Source organism: Nerophis ophidion, linkage group LG04, assembly GCF_033978795.1.
Source record: "Nerophis ophidion isolate RoL-2023_Sa linkage group LG04, RoL_Noph_v1.0, whole genome shotgun sequence".
Classification (NCBI taxonomy): domain Eukaryota; kingdom Metazoa; phylum Chordata; class Actinopteri; order Syngnathiformes; family Syngnathidae; genus Nerophis; species Nerophis ophidion.
The window spans coordinates 5,832,484-5,852,333 of record NC_084614.1 but is presented as its reverse complement, the minus strand read 5'-3'; the positions used below and the strand labels follow the sequence as shown (position 1 = coordinate 5,852,333).

The following is a 19,850-nucleotide window of genomic DNA, read 5'->3' as shown; positions in this document are numbered from 1 at the left end:
AACTAAAAAGGCCGCATTGGCATGTGTTGCAATGTTAATATTTCATAATTGATATATAAACTATCAGACTGCGTGGTGGGTAGTAGTGGCTTTCAGTAGGAACGACGCAAGCTATCCACTCATGTCTACGGTAAGAGCCGACTTATTACCACAATTTTCTCACCGGGGAACCAAGTTCGCTTGACCGCTCTGTTCCATAGTAAAGCTTCACCTTCGGGAATGTAAACAAGGAAACACCGGCTGTGTTGGTGTTGCTAAAGGCGGCCGAAATACACCGCTTCCCACTTACATCTTTCTTCTTTGACGTCTCCATTATTCATTGAACAAATTGCAAATGATTCAGCAACACAGATGTCCAGAATACTGTGTAATTATGCGATTAAAGCAGACGACTTATTGCTGCAATCCGTGACGTCACACGCACGCGTCATCATACCGCGACGTTTTCAACAGGATACTTGGCGGGAACTTTAAAATTGTAACTTAGTAAACTAAAAAGGCTGTATTGGCATGTGTTGCAATGTTAATATTTCATCATTGATGTATAAACTATCAGACTGCGTGGTGGCTAGTAGTGGCTTTCAGTAGGAACGACGCAAGCTATCCACTCATGTCTACGGTAAGAGCCGACTTATTACCACAATTTTCTCACCGGGGAACCAAGTTCGCTTGACCGCTCTGTTCCATAGTAAAGCTTCACCTTCGGGAATGTAAACAAGGAAACACCGGCTGTGTTTGTGTTGCTAAAGGCGGCCGCAATACACCGCTTCCCACTTACATCTTTCTTCTTTGACGTCTCCATTATTAATTGAACAAATTGCAAATGATTCAGCAACACAGACGTCCAGAATACTGTGTAATTATGCAATTAAAGCAGACGACTTATAGCTGCAATCCGTGACGTCACACACACGCGTCATCATACCGCGACGTTTTCAACAGGATACTTGGCGGGAACTTTAAAATTGTAATTTAGTAAACTAAAAAGGCTGTATTGGCATGTGTTGCAATGTTAATATTTCATCATTGATATATAAACTATCAGACTGCGTGGTGGGTAGTAGTGGCTTTCAGTAGGAACGACGCAAGCTATCCACTCACGTCTACGGTAAGAGCCGACTTATTACCACAATTTTCTCACCGGGGAACCAAGTTCGCTTGACCGCTCTGTTCCATAGTAAAGCTTCACCTTCGGGAATGTAAACAAGGAAACAGCGGCTGTGTTGGTGTTGCTAAAGGCGGCCGCAATACACCGCTTCCCACTTACAGCTTTCTTCTTTGACGTCTCCATTATTAATTGAACAAATTGCAAATGATTCAGCAACACAGATGTCCAGAATACTGTGTAATTATGCGATTAAAGCAGACGACTTATCGCTGCAATCTGTGACGTCACACGCAAGCGTCATCATACCGCGATGTTTTCAACAGGATACTTGGCGGGAAATTTAAAATTGCAATTTAGTAAACTAAAAAGGCCGTATTGGCATGTGTTGCAATGTTAATATTTCATCATTGATATATAAACTATCAGACTGCGTGGTGGGTAGTAGTGGCTTTCAGTAGGAACGACGCAAGCTATCCACTCATCTCTACGGTAAGAGCCGACTTATTACCACAATTTTCTCACCGGAGAACCAAGTGCGCTTGACCGCTCTGTTCCATAGTAAAGCTTCACCTTCGGGAATGTAAACAAGGAAACACCGGCTGTGTTGGTGTTGCTAAAGGCGGTCGCAATACACCGCTTCCCACTTACATCTTTCTTCTTTGACGTCTCCATTATTAATTGAACAAATTGCAAATGATTCAGCAACACAGATGTCCAGAATACTGTGTAATTATGCGATTAAAGCAGACGACTTATCGCTGCAATCTGTGACGTCACACGCACGCGTCATCATACCGCGATGTTTTCAACAGGATACTTGGCGGGAAATTTAAAATTGCAATTTAGTAAACTAAAAAGGCCGTATTGGCATGTGTTGCAATGTTAATATTTCATCATTGATATATAAACTATCAGACTGCGTGCGTGGTGGGTAGTAGTGGCTTTCAGTAGGAACGACGCAAGCTATCCACTCATCTCTACGGTAAGAGCCGACTTATTACCACAATTTTCTCACCGGGGAACCAAGTTCGCTTGACCGCTCTGTTCCATAGTAAAGCTTCACCTTCGGGAATGTAAACAAGGAAACACCGGCTGTGTTTGTGTTGCTAAAGGCGGCCGTAATATACCGCTTCCCACTTACATCTTTCTTCTTTGACGTCTCCATTATTAATTGAACAAATTGCAAATGATTCAGCAACACAGATGTCCAGAAAACTGTGGAATTATGCGATTAAAGCAGACGACTTATAGCTGCAATCCGTGACGTCACACGCAGGCGTCATCATACCGCGATGTTTTCAACAGGATACTTGGCGGGAAATTTAAAATTGCAATTTAGTAAACTAAAAAGGCCGTATTGGCATGTGTTGCAATGTTAATATTTCATCATTGATATATAAACTATCAGACTGCGTGGTCGCTAGTAGTGGCTTTCAGTAGGAACGACGCAAGTTATCCACTCATGTCTACGGTAAGAGCCGACTTATTACCACAATTTTCTCACCGGGGAACCAAGTTCGCTTGACCGCTCTGTTCCATAGTAAAGCTTCACCTTCGGGAATGTAAACAAGGAAACACCGGCTGTGTTTGTGTTGCTAAAGGCGGCCGCAATACACCGCTTCCCACTTACATCTTTCTTCTTTGACGTCTCCATTATTAATCGAACAAATTGCAAAAGATTCAGCAACACAGATGTCCAGAATAAAAATTGTAATTTAGTAAACTAAAAAGGCCGTATTGGCATGTGTTGCAATGTTAATATTTCATCATTGATATATAAACTATCAGACTGCGTGGGTTTCAGTAGGCCTTTAAATAAGTAAATCTCATTTCAGGAGGCCTTTAAAAACATTTTTCCCAAATGTTTTATGTTTATTACAACCTAAAAAAAAATGCTTTCTCATACATATTCTGTATTTCTTCTATACTGTTTACAAATTACTTTATAAATGTTATCCATTATTAGCAACATCCATTCCATCAAATGCATGTACAAAAAAAAAAAAAAAAAAAAATCATAAGTACACAAAGTGATATCAAGTTTGTGTTGTTGCGTTGCATAGTTTGGTTGTGTTGTCATCAGCAGGTAAACAACATGATTATTATGTGCGTCGTTGGAATGTTCTAGTGACAAACACACAGCGCGTGCGTTGAAGATAAGAAGTGAAACATTGATACTATCACACAACACAATAAAAACACAAAAGTAGTAAACAGACAAAAAAAATACACAAAAACGTCAACATCGGCTGAATGAACGATTAAATTCCACACAGAGCAGCTCAATTCGTGAAGTTGAGCTCATGATATCCAACACACAAACGCACGCGACTGGTCGTGCCGCACACTGTATCGCACACAAGTAAAAATGGTTGTATCGCACATGATATCGCACACAAGTGAACACGACAGCTCGTATCGCGCATGACATCGCACACGAGTGAACATGACTGCTCGTGTTGCACATGATATCGCACACGAGCAAGCACGACTGCTCGTTTGGCATGTGATACCGGACACGATGTGAACATGACTGCTCGTATCGCACATGATATCGCACACAAGTGAACACGACTGCTCACATTACACATGATATCGCACACGGCTGTTCGTACTGCACATGATATCGCACACAAGTGACCATGACTGTTCGTATCGCACATGTAATTGCAAACAAGTGAACACGATTGCTCGTATCGCACACAAGTGGACACGACAGCTCGTATCGCACATGATAACACAGACGAGTGAACACGACTGCTCGTGTTGCACATGATATCACACACGAGTGAACACGACTGCTCGTGTTGCACATGATATCGCACACAAGCAAGCACGACTGCTCCTTTGGCATATGATACCGCACACGATGTGAACACGACTGCTCGTATCGCACATTATATCGCACACAAGTGAACACGACTGCTCACATTGCACATGATATCGCACACGGCTGCTCGTACCGCACATGATATCGCACACATGTGGACACGACTGCTCTCATTGCACGATACCGCACACGGCTGCTCGTACCGCACATGATATCGCACACAAGTGACCACGACTGTTTGTATTGCTTATGAAATTGCAAACAATTGAACACAACTCCTCGTATCGCACACGAGTCAACATGACTGCTTGTGTTGCAAATTATATCACACACGAGTGAACACGACTGCTCGTGTTGTACATGATATCACACACGAGTGAACACGACTGCTCGTATTGCACATGATATTGCACACAAGCAAGCACGACTGCTCCTTTGGCATATGATACCGCACACGATGTGAACATGACTGCTCGTATCGCACATGATATCGCACACAAGTGAACACGACTGCTCACATTGCACGATACCGCACACGACTGGTCGTACCGCACATGATGTCGCACACAAGTGACCACGACTGTTCGTATCGCACATGTAATTGCAAACAAGTGAACACAATTGCTCGTATCGCACACAAGTGGACACGACTGCTCGTATCGCACATGATTTCGCACACAAGTGAACACGACTGCTCGTATCGCACATGATATCGCACACGAGTGAACACGGCTGCTCGTATCGCACATGATACCGCACACGAGTGAACACGACTGCTCGTATCGCACATGAAATCGCAAACAAGTGAAAACGACTGCTCGTATTGCACACAAGTGGACACGATTGCTCGTATCGCACATGATTTCGCACACAAGTGAACACGACTGTTCGTATCACGCATGATATCGCACAAAACTGAACACGACTGCTTGTATCGCACATTATATCGCACACAAGTGAACACGACTGCTCATATCGCACATGAAATTGCAAACAAGTGAACACGGCTGCTCATATCGCACATGAAATTGCAAACAAGTGAACGCGACTGCTCGTATAGCACACAAGTGGACACGACTGCTCGTATCGCACATGGTATCGCACACGAGTGAACACGACTGCTCGTATGGCAAATGATATTGCACACAAGTGAACTCAACTGCTCATATCGCACATAAGTGAACACGACTGCTCGTATCGCACACAAGTGGACACGACTGCTCGCATCACACATGATATCGCATACGAGTGAACACGGCTGCTCATATCCCACATGATATCGCACACAAGTGAACACGGCTTCTCATATCGCACATGATATCGCACACGAGTTAACACGGCTGCTCGTATCGCACACGAGTGACCACGACTGCTCGCATTGCACATTATATTGCAAACAAATGAACACGACTGCCTGATTGCAAACAAGTGAACACGACAGCTCGAATCGCACGATTTCACACACAAATGAACACGACTGCCCGTATCGCACACGACATCGCACACAAGTGAACACAACTGCTTGTATCGCACATAAGTGAACACGACTGCTCCTATCGCACACAAGTGGACACGACTGCTCGCATAACACATGATATCTCACACGAGTGAACACGGCTGCTCATATCGCACATGATATCGCACACAAGTGAACACAACTGCTGGTATTGCACATGATATCGCACACGAGTGAACACGGCTGCTCATATCGCACATGATATCGCACACGAGTGAACACGGCTGCTCGTATTGCACACGAGTGACCACGACTGCTCGCATCGCACATTATATTGCAAACAAGTGAACACGACTGCCTGATCGCACACAAGTGACCACGACTGTTCGAATCGCACGATTTCGCACACAAGTGAACACGACTGCTCGTATCACACATGATATCGCACACGAGTTAACACGAATGCTCGTACCGCACACGAGTGAACACGACTGCTCGTATCGCACACAAGTGGACACGACTGCTCGTATCACACACGAGTGAACACGGCTGCTCGTATCGCACATGATATCGCACACGAGTGACCACGGCTGCTCGCATCGCACATTATATTGCAAACAAATTAACACAACTGCCTGATCGCACACAAGTGAACACGACTGCTCGTATCACACGATATCGCACACGATTGAACATGACTGCTCGTGTTGCACAGAATATCGCACACAAATGGACACAACTGCTGGTATCGCACATGATATCGCACACGAGTGAACTCGACTGCTCGTAAAGCGCATGACATCGCACACAAGTGAACACAACTGGTCGTATCGCACATGAAATTGCAAACAAGTGAACTCGACTGCTCGTATCGCACACAAGTGGACACGACTGCTCGTATCGCACATGCTATCGCACACGAGTGAACACGACTGCTCGTAAAGCGCATGACATCGCACACAAGTGAACACAACTGCTCGTATCGCACATAAGTGAACACGACTGCTCGTATCGCACACAAGTGGACACGACTGCTCGCATCACCCATGATATCGCACACAAGTGAACACGGCTGCTCATATCGCACATGATATCGCACACGAGTGACCACGGCTGCTCGTATCGCACACGAGTGACCACGACTGCTCGCATCGCACATTACATTGCAAACAAATTAACACAACTGCCTGATCGCACACAAGTGACCACGACTGTTCGAATCACACGATATCGCACACAATTGGACACAACTGCTCGTATCGCACATGATATCGCACACCATGACCAACAGTACAAATGAAAAGTGAAGATATTTTCCGCATGGGTGTACCTAATGAAGTGGCCAGTAGGAGTCATTACGGCACTTCTGAGTACAAAAGTGAAAGATATTTGCTCTAAATTTCATCCCAGAGGAGAGAAAAAGAAGTCAACAAAAAAAAAAGGTGAGGAGAAATCCCGTGACGAGGTCCCGGAGGGGACGTGTTGGCGTCTTCAGGCACCGGAAGTCACAAGTCGGACGCCACCAGTCGCCATTGCAGTGTCGGTGAAAGAGAGGCGGTAAAAAGTGGTATAAAATGTGTTCCTGCCGGCCTACACCTCGGAGCTGTGGCGGCAGTCCTGCATGCGGACCACCAGCATGGGCTCGGCGCTGACGGAGACCTTGACCGCCTCCCGACACCCGTCCTTCTGCCTGGAGCGGAGCGCCAGCGTCAGCGCGGCGCCCGCCAGCGCCGCCAGCATCACGCCCACCAGCGCGCCCGCCACCGTCACCGCGCCCTCGTCGCCGCTCGGCTCCGCCCCGAGCGCCGGCACCTCCTCTCCCCCCAGTTTCCGTCGCTCGCTGCGGTCCAGCGCCACGTGCATGATGTTGGTGCCGCGGTTGTTGCCGCCGCCGATGTCCGTGGCGACCTCCGGGACCTGCTGGCCGACTGACCTCCTGGCCCGATCGCCGCCTCCGCCCGCGGACGCAAAGGACTGGCGTTCCAGGCTGCGCTTCCCGATCCCTCGGTTGGCGTTGTCCTTGGAGCGGACGGTGTAGATGGTGTGAATGTACCACTCGCGACCCGACGCCACCTGGAGGAAACACCAGGAATGACTTTCAGGTTAAAATGCTCTTACAGTGGCAGTACAGCGGAATTTTTTTTTATTAGGGTCCGCCCTGCCTATACCCGCCTATGCGCTGTATTTTGACCCCCTTAACATGCTTCAAAACTCACCAAATTTGAAACACGCGTCGGTCGGGAATTTCTTCCCAACATATTAAGCAGCCAAACTAGAAAATTCAAAATTGCGCGCTAGCGCCCTCTAGGAAGAACAGAAAAACAGACTGCTTGTAACTTCCGTTAGGAATGTCGTAGAGACATGAAACAAAATCCTCTATGTAGAACTGACTTAGACCTAGATTCCCCATTAGAAACTCCTATACCTAGAATCAACAGAAATTTTGCAAAAACCCATTCATAGCAAAATTTTCGCAAAAAATGCTATTTTTGCCTCTTTGAGCTGTAATTTGACCCCCTTAAAATGCTTCAAAACTCACCAAACTTGGCACACACATCAGGACTGGCAGAAATTGCGATATCATGAAAAAAAAATTAATAAAACTCAAAATTGCGCTCTAGCGCAATTTTTGAATAAAACACGGACAAAACTGCTTCTAGGAAGAAAACACAGACAAAACTGCTTGTAACTTCCGGTAGGAATGCCGGAAAGACATGAAACAAAAACTTCTATGTAGGTCTCACTTAGACCTACATTTTAATAATTGACAGCTAGCAGAAAAAATCAACAGGAAGTTGGCAATTACCCCTTCAAAATAAAAGTTTTGTAAAAACCCGTCACCTTTTTCAAATCGAAACTCCTCCCAGTGCGTTTGTCGTTTCGGCTTCAAACTTGCACAGGAGAGAGATTAAACCCTTTTGATAAAAGTGGTCCAACAAAGTTTTGATTACTGCTCCGGTTTGGATTTTACGCGCCTTCAAAGAACCCCTGCGCAAAGTTTCCTAAAAAAATGTCATTTTTGCCTCTTTGAGCTGTAATTTGACCCCCCTTAAAATGCTTCAAAATTCACCAAACTTGGCACACACATCAGGACTGGCAGAAATTGCGATATAATGAAAAAAAAATTAATAAAACTCAAAATTGCGCTCTAGCGCAATTTTGGAATAAAACACGGACAAAACTGCTTCTAGGAAGAAAACACAGACAAAACTGCTTGTAACTTCCGGTAGGAATGCCGGAAAGACATGAAACAAAAACTTCTATGTAGGTCTCACTTAGACCTACATTTTAATAATTGACAGCTAGCAGAAAAAATCAACAGGAAGTTGGCAATTACCCCTTCAAAATAAAAGTTTTGTAAAAACCCGTCACCTTTTTCAAATCGAAACTCCTCCCAGTGCGTTTGTCGTTTCGGCTTCAAACTTGCACAGGAGAGAGATTAAACCCTTTTGATAAAAGTGGTCCAACAAAGTTTTGATTACTGCTCCGGTTTGGATTTTACGCGCCTTCAAAGAACCCCTGCGCAAAGTTTCCTAAAAAATGTCATTTTTGCCTCTTTGAGCTGTAATTTGACCCCCTTAAAATGCTTCAAAACTCACCAAACTTGGCACACACATCAGGACTGGCAACAATTGCGAGCTAATAAAAAAACACACCCCAAAACTCAAAATTGTGCCCCTAGGAATACAACACAGACAAACGGCTCCTAGGAAGAAAACACAGACAAAACTGCTTGTAACTTCCGGTAGGAATGTCAAAGAGACATGAAACAAAAACCACTATGTAGGTGTGACTTAGACCTACATTTGAATAATTAACATACTTTAGCAAAAATCAACAGGAAGCTTGATATTTTCACTTCAATACAACAACTGCATTACTTTCACAATGCATTAAATAGTGTCACCAAGGCATTTTTGACCGTGGGTCTCGGGGGCAGCAGCCCAAGGCGCGCTCGCACCTTCGCACTCTAATTTGACCCCCTTAACATGCTTCAACGTGCAAGTTAAAGCTATACTATGCCAAGCGAAAGCCATTTATCAACAACATCCAGAAACGCCAATCTGTAATTTGACCCCCTTAACATGCTTCAAAACTCACCAAATTTTACACACACACATCAGGACTGGTGAAAATTGCCATCCAATAAAAAAACAAACCCCAAAAATGAAAATTGTGCTCTAGCTCCCCCTAAGAAAAAAAAATGACAAAACTGCTTGTAAATTCTGTTAGAAATGTCGTAGAGTGATGAAACAAAAACTTCTATGTAGGTCTGACTAAGATCGGGACTCGGGACACGGCGGCAGCAGCCAAAGGCGGACCCGACCAACGCTGCTTGCAGCTTTAATTGAAATTGTATCTGATTTATGACACATGTCAGAAAAATTGTATGTAATTCATCAAAAAACTTTCTGTTCTCTGAGTTCCCAGGTATAAAGGGTGTGTGAAGTTTGACCTTGGAACAGATCATTTCCAGTGTTCGGTACTGTACTGTGTCTTGTTGCATGGACCACACAGCAGGGGGGGGACGCTACCTGGAACATGGCCCTGGAGTCCAGCTTGAACCCGTCCGAGCCGGGCTGCCGGACCAGCGGCAGGGCCGAGGCGTCGTCCATGGCGAGCATGGCGCTAAAGTCCACGTCCCCGAACACCCGCGCCTGGGTCTCGGGCTGAGCCTTGTCCTGGTGAAGCAGGACGGGTGACAAACCTCAGCTGGTAGTCAGATCAAAGGAAGAGGGCGGACCCGGACTCACCAGGATTTTGAACCTGTAGAGCAGGGAGGGCGAGTCGGCCAGGCAGCCGAACTCGGAGCGCGTGGGATCGAACTTGGGAACGTAGCCGTCGGCTCCCGTGCACAGGAAGACCTTCTCGATGCTGCAGAGGAAGGACTCTCCCAGGTTCTGCACGGGGTCCACCATGACGCGGCCAAAGATGGTGTCACCTGACCACCACAGAAGACCACTTTGTGACCAACATGAGGATTAAGGTGCAGAATTCGGGATGGTACCAACTCTAGTACTCCGGTACTAGCAATTCTGTCGGTATTACCGAGTACCAATTCACATAAAATAACAAAAAAAGGGCAGGCTGCTGCTAATAAACATGGCAAGTGATTGGATGATCTGTCCCAGCTGGGTAATCCAATCACCTGCCATCCCAGCTGGGTAATCCAATCACCTGCCAGATGTGCTTTGAGCCCGGTCCTTCCACACCCCGCTTCGCAGCAGGCCCACAAACCACGCCCCCCTCCACAAATACTTACAGTATTAACACTTTTTAGGGCACAACATGTTTTTAATAGTAAAATATCATTTTTATTGCAAATTTAAAAATGAGATTTTTGTTATACCTGCTGGCCAATTTTTATATATTGTTTTGTACTCACATTTCTGACAGGTTTTTTTTGTGTGTGTGTGTGCTAGCTCAATGCTAATTTACAATGGATATGTCATATACATGCTACTGATTAGCATTAGCGATTTTTTTTTTTTTTTTTACACAGCGGTTTCGACACCTCCGAATTTGATAATTAAAACTACAACTAAGATGAATGTTTAAATCAAACAGTTGGTGCATAATAAGCACAATACTTACAGTATTAACACTTTTTAGGGCGCAACAATAAAAAAGACTGGCACTAGGTGATGAGTACTGTTCACATTCGAACCGATACAGTACCAATTCCCGCTACCTGGGAATCGATGGCAGTACCAATTTTTGGTATTTTGAGTTTGTTAATAAAAATTTATGTTTTTAATAGTAAAATATCATTTTTATTGCAAATTTAAAAATGAGATGATTATGATACCTGCTGTCCAGTTGTTATATATTGTTTTTTACTCACATTTCTGAAAGTTGTTTTTTTTGTGCTAGCTCAATGCTAATTTACAATGGATATGTCATATACATGCTACTGAATAGCATTAGCGATTTTTTTTTACACGGTGGTTTCGACACCGTGAATGCGTGGGTTCCCTCCGGGTACTCCGGCTTCCTCCCACTTCCAAAGACATGCACCTGGGGATAGGTTGATTGGCAACACTAAATTGGCCCTAGTGTGTGAATGTGAGTGTGAATGTTGTCTGTCTATCTGTGTTGGCCCTGCGATGAGGTGGCGACTTGTCCAGGGTGTACCCTGCCTTCCGCCCGATTGTAGCTGAGATAGGCGCCAGCGCCCCCCGCGACCCCGAAAGGGAATAAGCGGTAGAAAATGGATGGATGGATGGGTTTCGACACCTCCAATTTTGATAATGAAAACTACAACTAAGATGAATGTTAAAATCAAACAGATTGTTCGTAATAAGAACAACACTTACAGTATTAACACTTTTTAGGGCGCAACAATAGAAAAGACTAGCACTAGGTGATGGGTACTGTTCACATTCGAACCGATACAATACCAATTCCCGCTACCTGGGAATCAATGGCAGTACCAATTTTTGGTATTTTAAGTGTGTTAATAAAAATGTATGTTTTTAATAGTAAAATATCATTTTTATTGCAAATTTAAAAATGAAATGATTATGATACCTGCTGTCCAGTTGTTATATATTGTTTTATACTCACTTTTCTGACCGTTTTTTTGTTTTTTTTGTGCTAGCTCAATGCTAATTTACAATGGATATGTCAGATACATGCTACTGAATGGCATTAGCGATTTATTTTTTTTTACACGGCGGTTTCGACACCTCTAAATTTGATAATTAAACTAAGATGAATGTTAATATCAAACAGATTGTGCGTAATAAGCACAATTCTTACAGTATTAACACTTTTTAGGGCGCAACAATAACAAAGACTGGCGCTAGGTGATGGGTACTGTTCACATTTGAACCGATACAGTACCAATTCCCGCTACCTGGGAATCGATGGCAGTACCAATTTTTGGTATTTTGAGTGTGTTAATAAAAATGTATGTTTTTAATAGTAAAATATCATTTTTATTGCAAATTTAAAAATGAGATGATTATGATACCTGCTGTCCAGTTGTTATATATTGTTTCTTACTCACATTTCTGACAGTTTTTTTTGTTGTGCTAGCTCAATGCTAATTTACAATGGATATGTCATATACATGCTACTGATTAGCATTAGCGATTTTTTTTTTTTACACGGTGGTTTCGACACCTCAGAATTTGATAATGAAAACTACAACTAAATAAATGATAAATGGGTTGTACTTGTATAGCGCTTTTCTACCTTCAAGGTACTCAAAGCGCTTTGACACTACTTCCACATTTACCCATTCACACACACATTCATACTCTGATGGAGGGAGCTGCCATGCAAGGCGCTAACCAGCACCCATCAGGAGCAAGGGTGAAGTGTCTTACTCAGGACACAACGGACGTGACGAGGTTGGTACTAGGTGGGATTTGAACTAAGATGAATGTTAAAATCAAACAGTTGGTGCATAATAAGCACAAGACTTACAGTATTAACACTTTTTAGGGCGCAACAATAGAAAAGCCTGGCACTAGGTGATGGGTACTGTTCACATTTGAACCGATACAGTACCAATTCCCGCTACCTGGGAATCGATGGCAGTACCAATTTTTGGTATTTTGAGTGTGTTAATAAAAATGTATGTTTTTAATAGTAAAATATAATTTTTATTGCAAATTTAAAAATTAGATGATTATGATACCTGCTGTCCAGTTGTTATATATTGTTTTTTTATCACATTTCTGACAGTTTTTTTTTTTTTTTGTGCTAGCTCAATGCTAATTTACAATGGATATGTCATATACATGCTACTGATTAGCAGTAGCGATTTTTTACACGGCGGTTTCGACACCTCCGATTTTGATAATGAAAACTACAACTAAGATGAATGTTAAAATCAAACAGATGGTGCGTAATAAGCACAATACTTACAGTATTAACACTTTTTAGGGCGCAACAATAGAAACGACTGGCGCTAGGTGATGAGTACTGTTCGCATTTGAACCGATACAGTACCAATTCCTGCTACCTGGGAATCGATGGCAGTACCAATTTTTGGTATTTTGAGTGTGTTAATAAAAATTAATGTTTTTAATACTAAAATATCATTTTTATTGCAAATTTAAAAACGAGATGATTATGATACCTGCTGTCCAGTTGTTATATATTGTTTTTTACTCACATTTCTGACAGTTTTTTTGTTCTTTTGTGCTAGCTCAATGCTAATTTACAATGGACATGTCATATACATGCTACTGAATAGCATTAGCGATTTTTTTTACACAGTGGTTTCGACACCTCCAATTTTGATAATGAAAACTACAACTAAGATGAATGTTAAAATCAAACACAATAAGCAAAAATACTTACAGTATTAACACTTTTTAGGGCGCAACAATAGAAAAGACTGGCGCTAGGTGATGGGTACTGTTCACATTTGAACCGATACAGTACCAATTCCCGCTACCTGGGAATCGATGGCAGTACCAATTTTTGGTATTTTGAGTGTGTTAATAAAAATGTATGTTTTTAATAGTAAAATATCATTTTTATTGCAAATTTAAAAATTAGATGATTATGATACCTGCTGTCCAGTTGTTATATATTGTTTTTTTATCACATTTCTGACAGTTTTTTTTTTTTTTTGTGCTAGCTCAATGCTAATTTACAATGGATATGTCATATACATGCTACTGATTAGCAGTAGCGATTTTTTACACGGCGGTTTCGACACCTCCGATTTTGATAATGAAAACTACAACTAAGATGAATGTTAAAATCAAACAGATGGTGCGTAATAAGCACAATACTTACAGTATTAACACTTTTTAGGGCGCAACAATAGAAACGACTGGCGCTAGGTGATGAGTACTGTTCACATTTGAACCGATACAGTACCAATTCCCGCTACCTGGGAATCGATGGCAGTACCAATTTTTGGTATTTTGAGTGTGTTAATAAAAATTTATGTTTTTAATAGTAAAATATCATTTTTATTGCAAATTTAAAAACGAGATGATTATGATACCTGCTGTCCAGTTGTTTCTTACTCACATTTCTGACAGTTTTTTTTTATTTTTTTTGTGCTAGCTCAATGCTAATTTAAATAGATATGTCATATACATGCTACTGATTAGCATTAGCAATTTTTTAAATGGCGGTTTCGACATCTCCAAATTTGATAATTAAAACTACAACTAAGATGAATGTTAAAATCAAACACAATAAGCACAATACTTATAGTATTAACACTTTTTAGGGCGCAACAATAGAAAAGACTGGCGCTAGGTGATGGGTACTGTTGTGAAGTGAATTATATTTATATAGCGCTTTTTCTCAAGTGACTCAAAGCGTTCACATTTGAACCAATACAGTACCAATTCCCGCTACCTGGGAATCAATGGCAGTACCAATTTTTGGTGTGTTAATAAAAATGTATGTTTTTAATAGTAAAATATAATTTTTATTGCAAATTTAAAAATGAGATGTTTATGATACCTGCTGTCCAGTTGTTTTTTTACTCACATTTCTGACTGTTTTTTTTTTTTGTGCTAGCTCAATGCTAATTTACAATGGATATGTCATATACATGCTACTGATTAGCATTAGCAATTTTTTAAATGGCGGTTTCGACACCTCCAAATTCGATAATGAAAACTACAACTAAGATGAATGTTACAATCAAACAGTTGCTGCGTAATAAGTACCATACTTACAGTATTAACACTTTTTAGAGTGCAACTAAAGACAAGACTGGCACAAGGGATGGATACAGTACCGATTCCCGCTACCTGGGAGTCAATAGCGGTGCCAATTTTCAGTTTTTAATGTAAATATGGTAATGTAGATACTGTATGTATGGTAAATATGTAATAAAATGTATGGGACTTTACATTGAGCCCTGAGGGACGCCACTTTTCGACTTTGATAGCTCACATTGTTTTTTTTACACACACTCAGTCTGTTATTAAAGAACCAGACCAGTGTCTCCATCAGGACTAACATGGAAGGTTCTTAAGACCCTGGACCAGGTTCTCTCCTACCCTCAGAAAAGGCCACGTCGCTCTCCTGGCCGAAGCCCGCCGAGCCGTCCGAGAGCCACGAGCTCCTCCTGGACAGCAACAACATCCGAGTGTTCAGACTGAACTCCACCGCCACCGGGTCGCTCACCTGCACAAAACGTGATCGTGGTTAAGCAAAAGGGGCGGAGTTCCGAGGTCGCCTGCGGTCTGGTCCGCCTTACTTGCTGGAAGCGGATGTCCAGGTCGAAGGCCACGGGCTCCCCGGGACTGCACACGGGCGGGAGCGAGTACTCGGCGTGGCGGGCGGCGGTGCAGGGGACCAGCTTGACGGCGTACGTCCCCGAGTAGTCTCGGACCTGAGGCACAGGCGGGACTTGGATGAAGGGCGCCGCTCATTAGGGACACCCGGAAAGTCCGACTCACGGCAAAGTCCGAGGTGAAGGTCCACTGCTGCACCGGCTGGTTGTAGCCGGGCTCGCTCCGCACCAGGGTGAGGTTGAAGGTCAGACCCGGGTGGTCCGGGCTCACCACCGTGGAGGACACGGGGCTCCCTGGCAAGAGACGGCGGACGGTTTACAGCCGGACTTCACATAGGAGCGGAGATGAGTACTCTCACCTGATGTCTGGACCCTCCCCCCGGAGTGAGACGGGACGAACAGACCCCTGAAGCGGGCTTTGGTGCGGAAGTGGACCACCAGGCGTCCTTGCCGGTTGATGCGCATGCTGGTGGGGTACAACGCACCTGGGGGGACAAAACCACCTCGTCACTTGAGTTCAGAGGCCTACTGAAATGAGGTCCGTTCTATGTGTCATACTTGATCATTTCGCCCATATTGCCATGTTTCTGCTGAAAGGATTTAGTAGAGAACATAGACGATAAAGTTTGCAACTTTTGGTCGCTAATAAAAAAAGCCTTGCCTGTACCGGAAGTAGCAGACGATGTGCGTGTGACGTCACGAGTTGTGGAGCTCCTCACATCTGAACATTGTTTACAATCATGGCCACCGGCAGCTAAAGCGATTCGGACCGAGAAAGCGACGATTCCCCCCTTAATTTGAGCGAGGATGAAAGATTTGTGGATGAGGAAAGTAAGAGTGAAGGACTAGGAAGAAAAAAAAAGGCGAAGGTAGTGGGAGTGAGTCAGATGTTATTAGACACATTTACTAGGAGAATTCTGGAAAAGGAGAGGAGCCAGATGAGGTGATTTAAAGCAGACGATTTATAGCTGCAATCCGTGACGTCACACGCACGCGTCATCATACCGCGACGTTTTCAACAGGATACTTTGTGCGAAATTTAAAACTGCAATTTAGTAAACTAAAAAGGCCGTATTGGCATGTGTTGCAATGTTAATATTTCATCATTGATATATAAACTATCAGACTGCTAGTAGTGGCTTTCAGTAGGAACGACGCAAGCTATCCACTCATGTCTACGGTAAGAGCCGACTTATTACCACAATTTTCTCACCGGGGAACCAAGTTTGCTTGACCGCTCTGTTCCATAGTAAAGCTTCACCTTCGGGAATGTATACAAGGAAACACCGGCTGTTTTTATGTTGCTAAAGGCGGCCGCAATACACCGCTTCCCACTTACATCTTTTTTCTTTGACGTCTCCATTATTAATTGAACAAATTGTAAAAGATTCAGCAACACAGATGTCCAGAATACTGTGGAATAATGCGATTAAAGCAGACGACGTATAGCTGGGATCGGGGCGGGATCCGTGACGTCACACGCACGCGTCATCATACCGCGATGTTTTCAACAGGATACTTGGCGGGAAATTTAAAATTGCAATTTTGTAAACTAAAGCGGCCGTATTGGCATGTGTTGCAATGTTAATATTTCATCATTGATATATAAACTATCAGACTGCGTGGTCGCTAGTAGTGGCTTTCAGTAGGAACGACGCAAGCTATCCACTCATGTCTACGGTAAGAGCCGACAGATGAGGTGATTCGGGCATCTGGTCAGGATGCCACCCGAACGCCTCCCTAGGGAGGTGTTTAGGGCACGTCCAACCGGTAGGAGACCACGGGGAAGACCCAGGACACGTTGGGAAGACTATGTCTCCCGGCTGGCCTGGGAACGCCTCGGGATCCCCCGGGAAGAGCTAGACGAAGTGGCTGGGGAGAGGGAAGTCTGGGTTTCCCTGCTTAGGCTGTTGCCCCCGCGACCTGACCTCGGATAAGCGGAAGATGATGGATGGATGGATGGAATTCTGGAAAATCCCTTATCTGCTTATTGTGTTACTAGTGTTTTAGTGAGATTATATGGTACCTGAAAGTCACACGGGTGTGGTGACCGCCAGTGTCTCTGAGGGGAGCTACGTTTCTCGACGAGGCGAAGCGAAGGCAGCCGTTGGAGCCGGGCTGAGCTTTTTTCCCCTTCCTCCATGCTGCAAGCATCCCACGTTTGTGGGCGGCTTGTGGGAGGAGGCAAGGGAGTCCACAGCTGCCTCTTTGACAGGTGCACGAGGAACGACGCAAGCTATCCGCTCATGTCTACGGTAAGAGCCGACTTATTGCCACAAATTTCTCACCGAAACCTGCCGTTTGACATGTGGTAGGGAACCATGTTCGCTTGACCGCTCTGTTCCATAGTAAAGCTTCACCTTCGGGAATGTAAACAAGGAAACACCAGCTGTTTTTATGTTGCTAAAGGCGGCCGTAATACACCGCTTCCCACTTACATCTTTCTTCTTTGACGTCTCCATTATTCCTTGAACAAATTGCAAATGATTCAGCAACACAGATGTCCAGAATACTGTGGAATTATGCGGTTAAAGCAGACGATTTATAGCTGGGACAACATGTCTGCTACAATCCGTGACGTCACACGCACGCGTCATCATACCGCGAAATTTTCAACAGGATACTTGGCGGGAAATTTAAAATTGCTATTTAGTAAACTAAAAAGGCCGTATTGGCATGTGTTGCAATGTTAATATTTCATCATTGATATATAAACTATCAGACTGCGTGGTGGCTAGTAGTGGCTTTCAGTAGGCCTTTAAAGGAAAAACCGAGGCGACAGAAAGACGTCCCCACCCTGGAGCTCGGCCTGAGGGGGGCTGCCCACGCCGTCCCGCCACAGGATGGCGGTGTCGTACACGAAGGTGAGGCGCAGCTCCGACTGGAGGTCAAAGTGCTGCCAGCCGCCGGCGCCCGCGGGCGAGTGGAAGACGTAGGACACGTGGAGGGGGACGCGCAGCGTCACGTAGGACTGGACCAGGTTCAGGACCTGCTCGAGGTCCAAAACAAAAGGAGGTGGGTTTACGGCATTGGCCTCAAAAGGTGAAGAAACATCAGCCACAACATTAGGTACACCTGCACAATACACCGCAGTGGGAATATGTCACCTGTAAGGCAGCAATGAGGGAATTATTCATCTTGCCAGTAACTGAAGTACAATACTAAGTTCCTGGGATCCTTGTAATTATTACAAAATATAAAACTAAAAAATAAATATATATACATATATATATATATATATATATATATATATTATACACTATATTGCCAAAAGTATTTGGCCACATATAAACTTGAAGTGCCATCCCATTCCTAACTCATAGGGTTCAATATGATGTTGGTCCACCCTTTTGCAGCTATTACAGCTTCAACTCTACTGGGAAGGCTGTCCACAAGGTTGCGGAGTGTTAGTTTATAGGAATTTTTTCCACCCTTCTTCCAAAAGCGCATTGGTGAGGTCACACACTGATGTCGGCTCTCATTAGTCTCCGTTCTAATGCATCCCAAAGGTGTTCTATCTGGTTCAAGTCAGGACTCTGTGCAGGCCAGTCAAGTTCATCCACACCAGACTCTGTCATCCATGTCTTTATGGACCTTGTCATGTTGGAAGAGGAAGGGGCCCGCTCCAAAAACTGTAGATGTGTACATATACATATATACACACACACATACATATGTGTGTATATGTATGTGTGGGAAAAATCACGAGACTACTTCATCTCTACAGAACTGTTTCATGAGGGGTTCCCTCAATCATCAGGAGATTTTAATGGAAGCATTCACATACAATGGTTTATATAGGCCACAGAGTGGGTGGGTACAGGCAGGCGTAGGGGCGTGGTGATTGGCTCATGTGTTACCTAGGAGGTGTTTCCGTCTGTGGCGGCATGTTGAAATGATTTCACTGCGCTTGTTGAGGGATGACAGGTCTGAATGATATATATATATATATATATATATATATATATACATATATATGTATATATATATATATATAACAATAAAGTAAATAAAGCAAACAAATACTTAATATTACTATATTGTATGTAATAACAATAAAGTATTTGTTTTGTTTAGCTTTAGGTTTAATGCATTTATTTTTTTAACTGCTAATATATTGAAGTAGTGTAGGACGGGTCAAATGAAGACCTCGTGTGTGTGTGGCAATCATTGATACTTTAACTTTTCAATTTGAACTGAAATAAATAGCTGATGATTGACATGGATTAAG

At 43.6% G+C, this 19,850-nt stretch overlaps 1 protein-coding gene across 1 annotated transcript in view; it reads right to left on the bottom strand.

Annotated features, from left to right (window-relative positions):
- Positions 1 to 2,631: 2,631 nt before the first annotated feature.
- LOC133552148 (FRAS1-related extracellular matrix protein 2-like) overlaps positions 2,632 to 19,850 on the bottom strand; it is a 206,283-nt gene continuing 189,064 nt past the window's right edge. Inside the window, exons 17-24 of the mRNA XM_061899505.1 lie at positions 18,416 to 18,608; positions 15,979 to 16,104; positions 15,786 to 15,913; positions 15,584 to 15,718; positions 15,384 to 15,510; positions 10,149 to 10,336; positions 9,930 to 10,076; positions 2,632 to 7,467 (exon numbers count right to left, since the gene is read on the bottom strand). Of these exons, the coding sequence (XP_061755489.1) occupies positions 6,985 to 7,467; positions 9,930 to 10,076; positions 10,149 to 10,336; positions 15,384 to 15,510; positions 15,584 to 15,718; positions 15,786 to 15,913; positions 15,979 to 16,104; positions 18,416 to 18,608 (1,527 nt within the window). The 3' untranslated portion in view covers positions 2,632 to 6,984. The remainder of the gene's footprint in view (positions 7,468 to 9,929; positions 10,077 to 10,148; positions 10,337 to 15,383; positions 15,511 to 15,583; positions 15,719 to 15,785; positions 15,914 to 15,978; positions 16,105 to 18,415; positions 18,609 to 19,850) is intronic.